The sequence below is a fragment of the Mirounga angustirostris genome, unplaced genomic scaffold (genome assembly GCF_029215605.1).
Source record: "Mirounga angustirostris isolate CCGP_5_RB_7025 unplaced genomic scaffold, mMirAng1.0.hap1 SCAF_9, whole genome shotgun sequence".
NCBI lineage: Eukaryota > Metazoa > Chordata > Mammalia > Carnivora > Phocidae > Mirounga > Mirounga angustirostris.
In genome coordinates, this window is record NW_026991717.1 from 29,057,403 (window position 1) to 29,075,692 (window position 18,290).

The 18,290-nt window shown below is 41.0% G+C and overlaps 1 protein-coding gene across 5 annotated transcripts in view; it reads right to left on the reverse strand.

The window, feature by feature from the left end:
• CYFIP1 (cytoplasmic FMR1 interacting protein 1) overlaps window positions 1-18,290 on the reverse strand; it is a 135,546-nt gene that overhangs the window by 3,936 nt on the left and 113,320 nt on the right. For all 5 annotated transcript variants that reach the window (XM_064570052.1, XM_064570051.1, XM_064570048.1 and 2 more), the window contains 2 exons: window positions 15,274-15,346; window positions 14,645-14,739 (listed from right to left, as the gene is read on the reverse strand). In XM_064570052.1, the coding sequence (XP_064426122.1) occupies window positions 14,645-14,739; window positions 15,274-15,346 (168 nt within the window). The remainder of the gene's footprint in view (window positions 1-14,644; window positions 14,740-15,273; window positions 15,347-18,290) is intronic.

The following is an 18,290-nucleotide window of genomic DNA, read 5'->3' on the forward strand; positions in this document are numbered from 1 at the left end:
ATATATTTCAGTCAAGGAGAACTGTCTAGTACAGCTATTCTTAACTGTTTTGCCTCCAGAGGACACATGGCAATGTGTGGAGACATTTTTGGTTGTCAATGCTTGGTGTTAGGTGAGTGGTATCTAGTTGATAGAGGCCAGGGGATACTATGTTTTTTCAAAAATTTTCTCAATTTTTTTTTTAAAGATTTTATTTATTTGACAGAGAGAGACACAGCGAGATAGGGAACACAAGCAGGGGGAGTGGGAGAGGGAGAAGCAGGCTCCCTGCAGAGCAGGGAACCCGACGCGGGGCTTGATCCCAGGACCCTGGAATCATGACCTGAGCCGAAGGCAGCCGTTTAACGACTAAGCCACCCAGGCACCCCAATTTTATCTTAAATTTTAATTCCAGTATAGTTAACATACAGTGTTATATTAGTTTCAGGTGTACAATACAGTGATCCAAAAATTCCATATATTACTCAGTGCTCATCAAGAACAGTGTACTCTTAATACCTTTTTTTGAAATACTTCTCACCTATTTCACCCATCACTCCATCCACCTCCCCTCTAGTAACCATCCATTTGTTCTCTGTAGTTAGAGTCTGTTTTCTATTTTTTTTGTTCCTTTGTTCATTTGTTTTTTCTTTTTTTTATTCTTATGTTAATCCCCATACATTACATCATTAGTTTCAGATATAGTGTTCCATGATTCATTGTTTGTGCATAACACCCAGTGCTCCATGCAGAATGTGCCCTCCTCAATACCCACCACCAGGCTAACCCATCCTCCCACCCCCCTCCCCTCTAGAACCCTCAGTTTGTTTTTCAGAGTCCATTGTCTCTCATGGTTCGTCTACCCCTCCGATTTCCCCCGCTTCATTCTTCCCCTCCCGCTACCTTCTTCTTTTTTTTTTTAACATATATTGCATTATTTGTTTCAGAGGTACAGATCTGAGATTCAACACTCTTGGACAATTCAAAACGCTTACCAGAGCACATACCATTCCCAATGTCTAACACCCAGTCACCCCATCCCTCACCCCACCCCCCACTGCAGAAACCCTCAGTTTGTTTCCTGCGATTAAGAATTCCCCATATCAGTGAGATCATATGATACATGTCTTTCTCTGTTTGACTTATTTCGCTAAACATAATACCCTCCAGTTCCATCCATGTCATTGCAAATGGCAAGATCTCATTCTTCTTGATGGCTGCATAATATTCCATTGTATATATATACCACCTCTTCTTTATCCATTCATCTGTCGATGGACATCTTGGCTCTTTCCACAGTTTGGCTATTGTGGACATTGCTGCTATAAACATCGGGGTGCACGTACCCTTTCGGATCCCTACTTTTGTATCGTTGGGGTAAATACCCAGTAGTGCAATTGCTGGATCATATGGTAGCTCTATTTTCAACTTTTTGAGGAACCTCCATACTGTTTTCCAGAGTGGCTGCACCAGCTTGCATTCCCACCAACAGTGAAGGAGGTTTCCCCGTTCTCCACACCCCCGCCAACATGTCGTTTCCTGACTTGTTAATTATAGCCATTCTGACTAGTGTGAGGTGGTATCTCATTGAGGTTTTGATTTGGATTTCCCTGATGCCGAGCGATATTGAGCACTTTTTCATGTGTCTGCTGGCCATTTGGATGTCTTCTTTGGAAAAATGTCTGTTCATGTCTTATGCCCATTTCTTGATTGGATTCTTTGTTATTTGGGTGTTGAGTTTGATGAGTTCTTTATAGATTTTGGATACTAGCCCTTTATCTGATATGTCATTTGCAAATATCTTCTCCCATTCTGTTGGTTGCCTTCGGTTTTGTTGACTGTTTCCTTTGCTTTCCAAAAGCTTTTTATCTTAATGAAGTCCCAATAGTTCATTTTTGCCCTTGCTTCCCTTGCCTTTGGCAATGTTTCTAGGAAAAAGTTGCTTCGGCTCAGGTCAAAGAGGTTGCTGCCTGTGTTCTCCTTTAGGATTTGGATGGACTCCTGTCTCACATTGAGGTCTTTCAACCATTTGGAGTCTATTCTTGTGTGTGGTGTAAGGAAATGGTCCAGTTTCATTCTTCTGCATGTGGCTATCCAATTTTCCCAACACCATTTGTTGAAGAGACTGTCTTTGTTCCATTGGACATTCTTTCCTGCTTTGTCAAAGATGAGTTGACCATAGAGTTGAGGGTCCATTTCTGGGCTCTCTATTCTGTTCCATTGATCAATGTGTCTGTTCTTGTGCCAGTACCATGCTGTCTTGATGATGACAGCTTTGTAATAGAGCTGGAAGTCCGGAATTGTGATGCCGCCAGCTTTGCTTTTCTTTATCAACATTCCTCTGGCTATGCGGGGTCTTTTCTGGTTCCATACAAATTTTAGGATTATTTGCTCCATTTCTTTGAAAAAAGTGGATGGTATTTAGATGGGGATAGCATTGAATGTGTAGATTGCTCTAGGTAGCATTGACATCTTCACAATATTTGTTCTTCCAATCCATGAGCATGGAACGTTTTTCCATTTCTTTGTGTCTTCCTCCATTTCTTTCATGAGTATTTTATAGTTTTCTGAGTACAGATCCTTTGCCTCTTTGGTTAGATTTATTCCTAGATATCTTATGGTTTTGGGTGCAATTGTAAATGGGATCAACTCCTTAATTTCTCTTTCTTCTGTCTTGTTGTGGGTATATAGGAATGTCACTGATTTCTGTGCATTGATTTTATATCCTGCCACTTGACTGAATTCCTGTATGAGTTCTAGCAGTTTTGGGGTGGAGTCTTTTGGGTTTTCCACATAAAGTATCATATCATCTGCAAAGAGTGAGCGTTTCACTTCTTCTTTGCCGATTTGGATACCTTTGATTTCTTTTTGTTGTCTGATTCCTATGGCTAGGACTTCCAATACTATGTTGAATAGCAGTGGTGATAGTGGACATCCCTGCCGCGTTCCTGACCTTAGGGGGAAAGCTCTCAGTTTTTCCCCATTGAGAATGATATTCGCTGTGGGTTTTTCATAGATGGCTTTTATGATATTGAGGTATGTACCCTCTATCCCTATACTCTGAAGAGTTTTGATCAAGAAAGGATGCTGTACTTTGTCAAAAGCTGTTTCTGCATCTATTGAGAGGATCATATGATTCTTGTTCTATCTTTTGTTAATGTATCACATTGATTGATTTGCGGATGTTGAACCAACCTTGCATCCCAGGGATGAATCCCACTTGGTCGTGGTGAATAATCCTTTTAATGTACTGTTGGATCCTATTGGCTAGTATTTTGGTGAGAATTTTTGCATCCATGTTCATCAGGGATATTGGTCTGTAATTCTCCTTTTTGATGGGGTCTTTGTCTGGTTTTGGGATCAAGGTAATGCTGGCCTCATAAAATGAGTTTGGAAGCTTTCCTTCCATTTCTATTTTTTGGAACAGTTTCAGAAGAATAGGTATTAATTCTTCTTGAAATGTTTGGTAGAATTCCCCTGGGAAGCCATCTGGCCCTGGGCTTTTGTTTGTTGGGAGATTATTGATGACTGCTTCAATTTCCTTAGTGGTTATAGGTCTGTTCAGGTTTTCTATTTCTTCCTGGTTCAGTTTTGGTAGTTGATACATCTCTAGGAATGCCTCCATTTCTTCCAGGTTATCTAATTTGCTGGCATAGAGTTGCTCATAATATGTTCTCATAATTGTTTGTATTTCTTTGGTGTTGGTTGTGATCTCTCCTCTTTCATTCATGATTTTGTTGATTTGGGTCATTTCTCTTTTCTTTTTGATAAAAAGTCTGGCCAGGGGTTTATCAATCTTGTTAATTCTTTCAAAGAACCAGCTCCTAGTTTCGCTGATCTGTTCTACTGTTCTTTTGGTTTCTATTTCATTGATTTCTGCTCTGATCTTTATTATTTCTCTTCTCCTGCTGGGTTTAGGCTTCATTTGCTGTTCTTTCTCCAGCTCCTTTAGGTGGAGGGTTAGGTTGTGTACTTGAGACCTTTCTTGTTTCTTGAGAAAGGCTTGTATTGCTATATACTTTCCTCTTAGGACTGCCTTTGCTGCATCCCAAAGATTTTGAACAGTTGTGTTTTCATTTTCACTGGTGTCCATGTATTTTTTTAATTCTTCTTTCATTTCCTGGTTGACCCATTCATTCTTCAGTAGGATGCTCTTTAGCCTCCATGTATTTGAGTTCTTTCCGGCTTTCCTCTTGTGATTGAGTTCTAGTTTCAAAGCATTGTGGTCTGAAAATAGGCAGGGAATGATCCCAATCTTTTGGTACCGGTTGAGACCTGATTTATGACCTAGGATGTGATCTATTCTGGAGAATGTTCCATGGGGACTAGAGAAGAATGTGTATTCCATTGCTTTGGGATGGAATGTTCTGAATATGTCTGTGAAGTCCATTTGGTCCAGTGTGTCATTTAAAGTCTTTATTTCCTTGTTGATCTTTTGCTTAGACGATCTGTCCATTTCAGTGAAGGGGGTGTTAAAGTCCCCCACTATTATTGTATTGTTGTCAATGTGTTTCTTTGCTTTTGTTATTAATTGCCTTATATAATTGGCTGCTCCCATGTTAGGGGCATAGATATTTACAATTGTTAGATCTTCTTGTTGGAAAGACCCTTTAAGTAGGATATAATGTCCTTCCTCATCTCTTATTACAGTCTTTGCTTAAAAATCTAATTTGTCTGATAGAAGGATTGCCACCCCAGCTTTCTTTTGGTGTCCATTAGCATGGTAAATGGTTTTCCACCCCCTCACCTTCAATCTGGGGGTGTCTTTGGTTCTAAAATGAGTCTCTTACAGACAGCGTATCGATGGGTCTTGTTTTTTATCCAGTCTGATAGCCTGTGTCTTTTGATTGGGGCATTTAGGCCATTTACATTCAGGGTAACTATTGAAAGATAGGAATTTATGCCATTGTATTGCCTGTAAGGTGACTGTTATTGTATATTGTCTGTGTTCCTTTCTGGTATATGTTGTTTTTAGGCTCTCTCTTTGCTTAGAGGACCCCTTTCAAGATTTCTTGTAGGGCTGGTTTTGTGTTTGCAAATTCCTTTAGTTTTTGTTTGTCCTGGAAGCCTGTTATCTCTCCTTCAATTTTCAATGACAGCCTAGCTGGATAGAGTATTCTTGGCTGCATATTTTTCTCATTTAGTGCTCTGAATGTATCCTGCCAGTCCTTTCTGGCCTGCCAGGTCTCTGTGGATAGGTCTGTTGCCAATCTAATGTTTCTGCTATTGAGGGTTACAGATCTCTTCTCCCGAGCTGCTTTCAGGATTTTCTCCATGAGACTCGTAAGTTTTACTATTAGATGTCGGGGTGTTGACCTATTTTTATTGATTTTGAGAGGGGTTCTCTGTGCTTCCTGGATTTTCATGCCTGTTTCCTTCCCCAAATTAGGGAAGTTCTCTGCTATAATTTGCTCCATTATACCTTCTGCCCCCCTCTCTCTTTCTTCTTCTTCTGGGATCCCAATTATTCTAATGTTGTTTCGTCTTATGGTATCGCTTATCTCTCAAATTCTGCTCTCATGATCCAGTAGTTATCTTTTTCTCAGCTTATGTTCCATCATTTGGTCTTCTATATCACTACTTCTCTCTTCTGCCTCATTTATCCTAGCAGTTAGCGCCCCCATTTTTGAGTGCACCTCATTAATAGCGTTTTTGATTCCGACTTGGTTCGATTTTTGTTCTTTTATTTCTCCAGAAAGGGTTTCTCTAATAACTTCCATGCTTTTTCAAGCCCAGCTAGTACCTTTAAAGTCATGATTCTGGACCCTAGATCCGAAATCCTACTAATGTCCGTATTGAGTAGGTCCCTTGCATTCAGTACTACCTCTTGTTCTTTTTGTTGAGGTGATTTTTTCCGTCTTGTCATTTTGGCCAGAGGAGACTAGGTGAATGAGAGAACAAAATGCTAACAGGGTAACAACGTCCCCAGAAAATATACTCTAAGCAAATCAGAAAAGACCTGAAGCAGTGGGAAAAGAAATGGAAAGAGAGAAAAAAAAGAAAAAGAAAAAGATAAAGATAAAAACAAACAAAAAGAAACAAAAGAAAACAACAACAAAAAAAACCAGAATGTGATCAAATATGATCAGGCTGGTATATAGATCAGTGCCACACACTAGATTTCGGGTGTATTTTGGACTTTTAGAAGAAAGTGCATCCCAAAATTTTAAGGAAAGAAAAACTTATATATGTACAAAAATAAGGGTTGATATGATGAAGGGATGGAATATGACTGTAAAGATGGGAATTATAAAAAATTTTATAAAAGGAATTGATAAGAAGTTGTTTGAAAAAAGAAAGAAGAGGATTTTAAAAAAGAAAAAAAAAAGGGAGAGAATGTGATCAGGCAGGGGAGTAGAAAACACCATATACTAGAGATTTAGGGTATATTTTAATCTGTTAGAAGAAACTATCTCAAAATTTTAAAGAGAGAACAACTTACATATATATGCCAAAAATACGGGTAACTACTATGAAGGGACAGAATATGACTCTAAAAATGAAAAGTAAAAATGTTTTTTAAAAAAAGGGATTGATAAGATGTTGGTTGAAAAAGGGAAAAAGAAAAATTCAAAAAAAAAAAAAAAAGACAGTTAAAAAAAATTAACTTTGAAAGACTAAAGAATCATGGTAAAAAAGCCATGAATTCTATGTGCAGTATTCCCCTAGCGCTGGAGTTCTGCCGTTCTCATTGATCCGTAAACTTGGGTCTTGGCTGGCTGTTCTCACTGATCTTCTGGGGAGGGGCCTGTTGCTGTGGTTTCCAAATGTCTTTGCCAGAGGCGGAATTGCCCTGCCCTTGCCCCCTCCCGGCTAAGTAATCTGCTCGGGTTTGCTCTCCGGAGCTTTTGTTCCCTGCGAGCTTCCTGTACAGCTTTGGAGGAGGAGAGTGAAAATGGCGGCCTCCCAATCTCTACCCCAGAGGAGCCGAGAACTCGGGGCCCCGCTCCTCAGTGAGCCCCCAGAGAAAAGCCGTCAGTCACTCCCGTCTCCCCGGTCTCCGGCCGCACTCTGTGCTCACCCGGCCTGTGACCGCGCGTTTCTATCTCTGACACCCAACCCCGGGTGGAGTCTCCAAACCCTGCGGTGCACTCCCGCGCGGCTCCTCCCAGGGGAGGAAGGTGTCTCCCTGGATCTGCCACTTGTTGGGTCCCTGCTGGAGGAGCAGTGGCCCAAGTGTGCCACGGATCACGGTTTATGGCAACCACGAGCTGAGAGCCCACGCCTGGGCTCCGCCTCTGCAGCCGGCTTCCCTGCTCCGTTACCTGGGAGCTCTGCCACACTCAGGCACCCCTGGTCTTTCTGTGACCCCAAGGGTCCTGAGACCACACTGTCCTGGAGGGTTCCACCCCCCGCTTAGCCACCAGAGTGACATCCCTCAGCAGAGCAGACTTTTAAAAGTTCTGATTTTGTGCTCCGTGGTTCTATCACTTGCCAGAAGCGGCCGACGGAGGCCCCTCCCCCACCGTCTATCCTCCCGAATATCGCCTCGGATTCACTTCTCCGCACGTCCTACCTTCCAGAAAGTGGTCGCTTTTCTGAGGAGAGAGTTGTTGCTATTCTTTTCTTTGATCTCCTGTTGAGTTTGTAGGTGTTCAGAATGGTTTGATCCCTATCCCGCTGAATTCCTGAGAGGAGACGAAATCCAGGTCTCCTACTCCTCCGCCATCTTGCTCCGCCCCCATTTGTTTTGTTTCTTAAATTCCACATGAGTGAAATCATATGGTATTTGTCTTTCTCTGACTGGCTTATTTCGCTTAGCATTATACTCTTTAGCTCCATCCATATTGTTGCAAATGGCAAGATTTCATTTTTTATGACTGAATAACATTCCATTGTGTGTATGTATGTGTGTGTGTGCGTGTGTACACACACATATATATACACATTTTCCTTATCCATTCATCAGTGGACACGTGGGCTGTTTCCATAATCTACCTTTTATAAATAATGTTGCAATAAATACAGGGGTGCATATAACCTTTCAAATTGGTGTTTTGTATTCTTTGGGTAAATATCCAGTAGTACGATTACTGTAGCATATGATAATTCTATTTTTAACTTATTGAGGACCCTTCATACTGTTTTCCAGAGTGGATCCACCGGTATGCATCCCCACCACCAGTGCACAAGTGTTCCTTTCCCTCGATATCCTCAGGGACACTTGTTTCTTGTGTTTGGGCTTTTATTCTGGCAGGTGTGAGGTGATATCTGACTGTAGTTTTGATTTGCATTTCCCTGATGATGAATGATGTTGAACATTTTTCATGTGTCTATAGGCTATCTGGAAAAATGTCTGTTCATGTCTTCTGCCCATTTTTAATTGGATTGTTTTTTGGTGTTGAGTTGTATAAGTTATATATGTTGGATACTAACCCTTTATCAGCTGTCACTTGCAAATATCTCTTCCAATTCAACAGGTTGTCTTTTGGTTTTGTTGGTTGTATCCTCTGTTATATGGAAGCTTTTACTTTGATTAAGTCCCAACAGATAATTTTGTTTTGTTTTCCTTGCTTCAAGAGACATATCTAGAAATATGTTGTTATGGCCAACATCGGAGAAATTACTGTGTTCTCTTCTAGGATTTTTATGGGTTGAGGTCTCATGCCTAGGTCTCTACATTTGCATGTAGTTGTCAAGTTTTCCCAACATCATCTTTTGAAGATACTTTTTCCCATTTCATACTCTTTCCTCCTTTCTCAAAGATTAATTAACCATATAATTGTGGGATTGCCTCTGGTCTTTCTATTCTGTTCCACTGACCACTATTTTTGTGCCAATAACATACTGTTTTGATTAGTACAGCTCTGCAGCATAACGTTAGTAATGTAGAACTGTGACACCTACAACTTGGTTTTGCTTTCTCAAGATTGCTTTGGCTACTCAGGGTTTTTTGTGGTTCCATACAAATTTTAGGACTGTCTGTTCTAGTTCTGTGAAAAATGGTCTTGGTACTCCGACAGGGATTGCATTAAATCTGTAGATTGCTTTGGGTAATATGGATATTTAACAATATTTATTCTCCTAATCCATGAGCATGAAATACCTATCCATTTGGTTGTAACATCTTCAATTTCTTTTAGCAATATTTTATAGTTTTCAGAGTACAGGTCTTTCACCTCCTTGGTTAAGTTTACTACTAGATATCTTACTATTTTTGGTACAACCGTAAATGGGATTGTTGTCTAAATTTCTCATTAGTGTACAGAATGCAATGGATTTCTGTACATTGATTTTGTATCCTGGGACTATATTGAATTCATTTATCAGTTCTAGTAGTTTTTTGGTGGGGTCTTTAGGGTTTTGTATATATAGTTATCATGTTGTATATATAGTTATCATGTCATCTGCAAATAGTGAAAGTTTTACTTCTTCCTTACCAATCTGGATGCCCTTTATTTCTTTTTGCTGTCTGAGTGCTGTGGCTAGGACTGCCAGTAATTATGTTAATAAAAGTGATGAAAGTGGACATCCTGTCTTATTCCTCACCTTAGGGGAAAAGCTCTGTTTTTTACCATTGAGTATGATGTTCACTGTGGGTTTTTCATATAATGTATTATGTTAAGGTATGTTCCCTCTAAACCTACCTTGTTGAAGGTTTTTATCATGAATGGATATTGTACTTTATCAAATCCTTTTCTGCATCTATTGAAAGAATCATGTTTTTTTTCTTTTTTTTTTTTGAGAGGGAGAGAGGGGGCAGGGAGGGGCAGAGGGAGAAGGAGAGAGAATCTTAAGCTGGGCATGGAGCCTGACATGGGGCTTGATCTCACAACCCTAAGATCATGACCTGATCCGAAATCAAGAGTTGGATGCTTAACGGACTAAGCCACCCAAGGTGCTCCAATGATCATATGGTTTTTATCCTTTCTCTTATCAATGTATCACAGTGATTATCTCTGGACAGTGAACCACCCTTGCATCCCAAGAATGAATCCCACTTGATTGTGAATGAATTCTAATGTATTTGTTGGATCTGGTTTGCTAGTATTTTGTTGAGGACTTTTGCATCTATGTTCATCAGAGGTATTGGCCTGTAGTTCCCGTTTTTTGTGGTGTCTTTATCTAGTTTTGGTATCAGGTTGATGCTAGCCTCACAGGATAAATTTGGAAGTTTTCTTTCTTTTTCTATTTCTTGAAATAGTTTCAGAAGAATAGATATTAACTCTTCTTTAAATGTTTCTTAAAATTTACCTGTGAAGCTGTCTGTTCCTGGACTTTCGTTTGTTGGGTTTTTTGATTACTGATTCAATTTCATTGCTGGTAATCGGTCTGTTCAAATTTTCTATTTCTTCCTGCTTCAGGTTTGGAAAGTTAAATGTTTCTAGGAATTTATCTATTTGGTTGTTCATTTTGTTGGCATATAATTTTTCATAATATTCTCTTATAATTGTTTGTATTTCTGTGGTGTTGGTTGTGATTTCTCCTCTCTCGTTTTTTTAATCTTTTTTTTATTTGACAGAGAGACACACAGCGAGAGAGGGAACACAAGCAGGGGGAATGGGAGAGGAAGAAGCAGGCTTCCCACCGAGCAGGGAGCCCGAGGTGAGACTCGATTCCAGGACCCTGAGATCATGACCCGAGCCGAAGGCAGACACTTAACAACTGAGCCACCCAGGCGCCCTCTCCTTTCTCATTTCTGCTTTTGAGTCTTCCCTCTCTTCTTTTTTAAAATGAGTCAGGCTAAAGGTTTATCAATTTTGTTGATTTTTTCCAAGAACCAGCTCCCGGTTTCACTGATCTATTCCATTATATACTTTTTAGGTTCTATCTCATTTATTTCTCCTCTCATATTCATTATTTCCTTCCTTCTGCTGGTTTTTGGGTTTTGTTAGCTGTTCTTCCTAGCTCCTTTAGATGTAAGGTTAGGTTGTTTGAGACTGTTTTTGCTTCTTGAGGTAAGCCTACATTGCTACAAACGTCCCTCTTATAACCACTTTTGTTGCGTCCCAAAGACTTTGAACAATTGTGTTTTCATTTTCATTTGTTACCATGTAATTTTTTATTTCCTTTTTGATTTCTTGGTTGACCCATTTATTGTTTAGTAGCATGTTATTTGTGGTCTTTCCAGATTTTCTCTTGTGGCTGACTTCTAGTTTCATAGTGTTGTAGTCAGAAAAGATGTATGGCATAACTTCCATATTATATAATTTGTTGAGACTTGTTTTGTGGGCTAATACATGATCTATTCTGGAGAATGTTCTGTGTGCACTTGAAAAGAATGTGTATCCTGCTGTTTTAGGATGGATGTTCTGAATATATGTTGAATACATCTATCTAGTGCGTTATTCAAAGCCACTGTTTCCTTTTTGATTTTCTGTTTGGATGATGTCCACTGATGTAAGTGGGGTGTTAAAGTTCCCTACTATTATTGTATTACTGCCACCTACTTTATGTTTGTTATTAACTGTTTTATGTATTTAGGTACTTTCATGTTGGATCCATAATTATTTACAATTGTTTTATCTTCCTGTTGGATTGTTCTCTTTACGATTATACAGTGTCCTTGTTATAGTCTTTGTTTTAAAGTCTGTTTTGTCCAATATAAGTAATGCTACCCTGGCTTACCTTCACATCCATTTGCATGATAAATGTTTCACCATCCCCTCACGTTCAATCTGCATGTGTCTTTAGGTCTGAAATGAGTCTCTTGTAGGTAGCATACAAATGGGTCTTGTTTTTTTATCTATTCTGTCACCCTATGTCTTTTGATGGGAGCATTTATACATTTACATTCAAAATAATTATTGATAGGTATGTATTTATTGCCAATTTGTTACTTGTTTTGTGGTTGTTTTTGTAGTTTATCTCTGTACCTTTCTTCTCTTGCTCTCTTCCCTCAGAGTTTGCTGGCTTTCTTTCGTGATATACTTTGATTCATTTCTCTTTATTTTTTGCCTGTTACTGGTTTTTGATTTGTGGTTACCATCAGGCTTGTATTTAACATCTTCTGCATATAGCAGTCTATATTAAGTTGATGGTCGCTTAAGTCTGAACGCATTCTTTACTCCTCTCCCCCAACATTTTAGGTATATGGTGTCACACTTGACATCCTTTTATTTTGTAAGTTCCTTGACTTTTACAGATATGTTTGTTTTTACTGCTTTTGTGCTTCCTATTTTTCTTAGTCTTACTTAAGGTTTTTCCTTTCCACTCAGAATCCCCTTTAACATTTCTTGTAGGGCTGGTTTAGTGGTCATGAATTCCTTAAACTTGTGTTTGTGTGAGAAACTTTTTACCTCTCCTATTCAGAATGATAGCCTTACTGGATAGGGTATTCTTGGCTGATTTTTTCCTTCCAACATATTGAATCTATAGATGCCACTCCTTTCTGGTCTGCATAGTTTCTGCTAAGAATCTGATAGCTTAATTTGGTTTCCCTTGTACATAACAATTTTCTCTTTCTGCTTTTAAAATTCTCTATCACTACTTTTTGCCATTTTAATTACTATGTGTCTTGGTGTGGACCTCCTTGGGTTGATTTTGTTGGTGGCTCTCTGTGCCTCCTGGATCTGGACTTCTGTTTCCTTCCCCAGATTTGCGAAGTTTTCATCTATTATTTCCTCAAATAAATTTTCTGCCCCTTTTTTCTCCCTTCTTCTTTGGGATCCCTATAATACAAATGTTGTTATACTTGATCATGTTGCTGAGTTCCCTACACCTAGTCTCATTTTGCATAATTTGATTTTTCTCACCTGCTCAGCTTGACTACTTTCTATTACTCTGTCCTCCAGGTCACTGATTCATTCTTCCGCTTCTTCTAGCCTACTATTTATTCCAGCTAGTGTATTTTTAATTTTATTTATTGTGTTCTTCATCTCTGATTGATTCTTTTTGTTGTTGTTGTTAAGGACCTCACTGATGTCTTCTACTCTTTTTTTAAATCCAACGAGTATCTTTATAAGGTTACTCTAAATTTTCTATCAGGCATATTACTGATCTCCATTTGCTTAGGTCTCTTGTGGATTTTTTTTACTGTTCTTTCATTTCGGACATATTCCTCTCTCTCCTCATTTTCTTTAACTCTTCTGTGTCTGTTTCTATGTGCTGGGAAATTCAGCTATGTCTCCTGCTCTTGAAAGTGGTGGCCTTATGAAGACCCTGCCATGTAGTGTCCCCTATTCACCAGAACCTGGCATTTCAGGGGTGTCTCCTATATGTGCTGTACATGTCCTGCTGTTGTGGCTGAGCTGCTTTTTCCTTCAGTCTAGTTGTCTTCAGTGGCTCTCTTTGCCTGTTGTGGGGAATGTGTGGTCCCTGTGGTGTTAGTGGGCCAGTCTCGTGCCACCTATGGCTTGAGTTGAGTCAGACTAGGCATTTGCCAGAGGTGCAGTAGCACCAAACTAAAGTGTGCTTTCCCTGTGTTGTCCCCTGAGCTTTTGTTGGTGGGCAGGGCTTGCAGGCAGACCAGTTGTCTGCCCCCAGCCCACTGCTGGGCCCTCTGTCTGACTAGTGTGTGTGGTTATCTGTCCCTCTCTCTACATTAAGAGTAACTTGGGGGCGCCTGGGTGGCTCAGTCGTTAAGCGTCTGCCTTCGGCTCAGGTCATGATCCTGGAGTCCCAGGATCGAGTCCCGCATCAGGCTCCCTGCTCGGCGGGAGGCCTGCTTCTCCCTCTCCCACTCCCCCTGCTTGTGTTCCCTCTCTCGCTGTGTCTCTGTCAAATAAATAAATAAAATCTTTAAAAAAAAAAAAAAAGAGTAACTCGTAAGTGGTGCTGGCCCCTGTCAAGGTGCTTGCACACTGCCAGGGTATGGCACTGCCCTAGATGAGCTCCGGCCAAGGCTGTACTGGGGGGCAGAGCTGCAATGGTGAGGAGCGGGAGACCATGGTACGGCAGTGTTAGCAAGGTTCAGGAAGCACCTGTCCTCAGCAGGAGGGAGGCAGACCTGTCTGGAGGGTGAGATCTGCGGCAGCCCAGCACAGGGGGGTGGGGCAGCAGTGACAGCCAGTCAGGTAGTGAGTGTCAGCACGATGCTGGTTACTGCAGGTGGCCACGTGTTTATGCTGGGGGTTAGGGGACGGAAATGGTACCTGTTCCTTTGTTCCTGGCGAAGTCTCTCAGGGATCTCCCTGTTTCGCCAGGACACCCTCTGAGGTGAGTAAACTACTGCCCCTTTCTTTGCCCCGGGTGTTTTTCAAACTGCTGCTTCTATGCTGTATCTCCACGAGGCTGCTGTACCAGAAACACTGCTAAACATCCTACAATTCACAGGACAATCTCCACAAGAAAAAATTATCTGGTCCAAACTGGGGACAGCGCTGCAACTGAGAAACCCTGATCTGGCGTAAGTTGATATAAAATCATGCAACTGTACCCTGACGCCTTGCCTCCTGTATGAGACTCCCACTTTCTTCTGTTACTAAAAAACTATGAAAAAAGTCTTCTTCATGAAGAGATATATAAGAAAAACAAGTAACATTTACTGTGTATGTCTTATGTGCTAGGTAATGTCCTAAGTCCTTTGCACATGTTAACTCATTCAGACTTCCCAACCACCCTGTGACAAGGTCCTGTTATGAACCCCACTGGAGACACTGAGGCTTGAGAAGGCCCATCCGACTTCATGATGCCTTCAGGGTGGGTCACCCACAGCCTGTATTCTGAAGCCCCAGCCCCAGGCCTGATGTGGATACCAAGTGACAGCCGTCACAGTATGCATTACCTGAGGGGTGCCCAGTCTTTCAATCAGAGGGACAAGATGCAGCGGGGCGTACTTTGATTCTAGTCTTTTCATTTTGGCATCAAGTCTCTCGCCCTCTGCAGTGGAAAAAATATTTTAATTTCTGATCCTCTGCATGAAAAATGATACTGAAGTTTAATTTTGTCAAAGAAACAAATGAAAGATTTCTTACAGATTCTCTCTGAACATTACAGAACTGGCTTATTTGAAATATTAATTCAAAATGACAGAATTGATTTTCTGTTCAATATTCATTTTTTAAAACACAAAATTCCAAATGTAATCAAAATCAGAGAATAGTACAAAACCCTCTGTACCCATCTGCTGCATGAGTATCAACTCATGATACTCTTGTTTCATAGACACTCAACATCTATGAACAATAGCATAGGAGCTATTTTGAAGCACATCCAATACGTATCATTTCAGCCTTTAATCCTTCAATTATTCAATATTTATCTAACCATGTTACATTACCAATTACCTCCAGTTATGACTGAACAGGCACCAAACTCAAACAAAACTGGCACTAAGTTCTCTGGTCACAAGGACCAAGTGTCACCACTGCAAAGGGCAGTCTGGACTCCCTGGTAAGGGACACATAGACTCACCTTTCACGTGGACTCTCGGCAAGATGTTCTGAAATGGGGCTGCATGCAATAGGTCACACACTTCTTCTAAAGACTAGAGCACAAGAAGAAGATTGCATTAGGACATTTACCTCACCACAGAGACAGAGAAGTCGTGCTGAAAACAAGATGTATCTTTGCCATTTAGTGTAAAACAAATACTCTAAGCAGCACTGTGCAGAACTCTCTGGGATGATGGAAATGTTCCCTGTGCTACACACTTATATAGTTACCAGCCACATATGGCTCGTACACCTGAATAACCAAATTTAAATTGTATTCACTTTCAATTAATTTAAATACAGAAATGAGTAAAAACCAGTATTGAATATTGAAAACAATGGCCTTTGTTTTCCAGGATTTACCAGCCTGGCAGCCCGAATCTGCTAATTGCTACCAGCCTCTTAAGAAGTTTGTAACTTAGTTATAACACAGTTTATAACGAGACACTGCTACACAGACAGGAGGAAGGGTAATTCCTCTCTGAACAGCGCTAGATGCAGAAGGAAAGGCAGCGTCACTCTTGTACACAAACGAAGTTCTGAGCGGTCACTCTGAACCTCCTTTTGGATCACAACACCTCTAAAGAGGTAATAAAAACCCTACAGAAGACCCATTCTCCAGAATATTGCAGTGTAGAGGGAAAGTTTACCTCTGATATCACAGAGGTTGCAGAACTCCTAAAAACTTACCACAAACCCAAAGGTGGTCAAGAACAAGGCATTTTTCCAGACTCTGAGGGCTCTTAAACTATAGAGAAGGGCCCTGAAGATCAGTGTGTTCACCGTGGGGCAGGCAGAAGATGCCAGTGAGCTCTCTCTCATGCCTCCGACTCTACATCCATCTTGAAATCTTATAATCCCCCAGTAATAAAACAAATTTCTAAACAAAAAAACTGTTTTCAGAAAGTCAAGACGTATATCAACTGATGATATTTTCCCTTCTGAGAATCTCCCCAGATGATGGCAAAGCGAAGACCAAGAAGAGGAAGAGAAGACTTTCTGTCCTTATCAAGTGAGGGTCCTACTGTCACATAATACAAATCTAGTGCAGTAGCCAGTCAGCTGCCGCCTGTTCCCCCAGGACACTCCAGAGGGAGACTGACCCCTCCACACATCGTCTTCCATTCCTGAGGCCAGCTGCAAAGCATGAGCTCCTCATGCAGAATATATGTAGTAGAAGCCACCTCTGGGCCAGGGTACCCAACACCTGTTCCCCTGGGCCTTCTACTCTAGGTGAAGATGATGTTGGGGGAGGAGAGAGGAACAAACTAAAAAAAGGGACAGGGTCAGATGATGACTGTGTGCTATGCAAACACATAAAAGAGGGTGATGTCAATGGAATACTATGCAGCTACAAAAAGGATAAGAAATGTCCCCACTTCTGATGTAGAATGATCTCCAGCATATATTTACTGTTGAGTGAAAAAAGCAACATGGAAAGGAGTGAATGGCCGGCCTGCACCAACAGAGTTGTAGGGGGGCAGCTGGAAGGTGACTGACTGCAAGAAAGTGGTCAGGCTGATGGATGGCGGATGGGAGACTTGGTTAAGGGACGACAGCTGCCAAGTAGGAATGCTGGGGGCAGAGCCAAACACGCGAGCTCCACAGGCAGTAAGGAGCCTGCAGGCCAGCAAAACCATCCAAGAGGGGTGGCTCATCTGGCTGTGCTGCTTCCAGGTGCTACTGCCAATGGTCTCAAATTTTTGCCCCCAAACCAAGCCAGAAAAACTGAGAATAGCTATAAAAACCAGCATTTAAAACAAACAAGCAATTGACACTATTCTAAAATAAAGAGTTTATTAAACACAACCATAAACTAAAACAAAACAAATGAACAAACAAACAAACAAAAAAAACCGCAACTACATTATCAAACTTTCCAGGCTAGGATTTTTTGGGTTTTAAAAAATTTTTTATTTAAATCCAATTTAATTAGGGGTGCCTGGGTGGCTCAGTCGGTTAAGCATCTGCCTTTGGCTCAGGTCATGATCCCAGGGTCCTGGGACTGAGCCCCGCATCAGGCTCCCTGCTCAGCTGGGAGTCTGCTTCTGTCTCTCTCCTCCTCTGCCCCTCCCCACCACTTGTTCTCTGTCAGATACATAAAATCTTAAAAATAAATAAATAAATAAATAAATAAATAAATAAATAAATAAATAAATCCAATTTAGTTAACATACAGTGTACTATTAGTTTCAGGGGTAGAGTTTAGTGATTCATCAGTTGCATATAACACCCAGTGCTCATTACATCACATGCCCTCTTTAATGCCCATCACCCAGTTACCCCATCCCCCCACCCACTTCCCCTCCAGCAACCTGTTTGTTTCCTAGAGTTAAGAGTCCCTTATGGTTTGCCTCCCTCTGTTTTTGCCTTATTTTATTTTTCCTTCCCTTCCCTTACATTCATCTGTTTTGTTTCTTAAATTCCACATGAGTGAAATCATCTGATATTTGTCTTTCTCTGACTTATTTCACTCAGCATAATACCCTCTAGTTCCATCTATGTCCGTTGCAAATGGCAAGATTTCATTCTTTTATTTTTTAAAGATTTTATTTATTTATTTGACAGAGAGAGACACAGCGAGAGAGGGAACACAAGCAGGGGGAGTGGGAGAGGGAGAAGCAGGCTTCCCGCCGAGCAGAGAGCCCGACGTGGGGCTCTATCCCAGGACCCCAGGATCATGACCCTTAGCCGAAGGCAGACGCTTAACGACTGAGCCACCCAGGCATCCCAGATTTCATTCTTTTCGATAGCTGAGTAATATTCCTGTGTGTGTGTGTGATCTTTTTTATACCAGGCTAGGTTTTTAGGGAGTAGAATTTGAAAAGCAAAATGAAAGAAACTTCTTCAGAAAGTTAAATGTATCTACGCAATGCACAGATTCAGAATAAGTAAGGTCAACATTTTTGGCTACTGAATCCAATCCTGGTGCCTGCTGGGGCCACTACTGACTGCATGGCAGCATGGTCAGGCCCTTGGGGGTCCCACCCACATGCT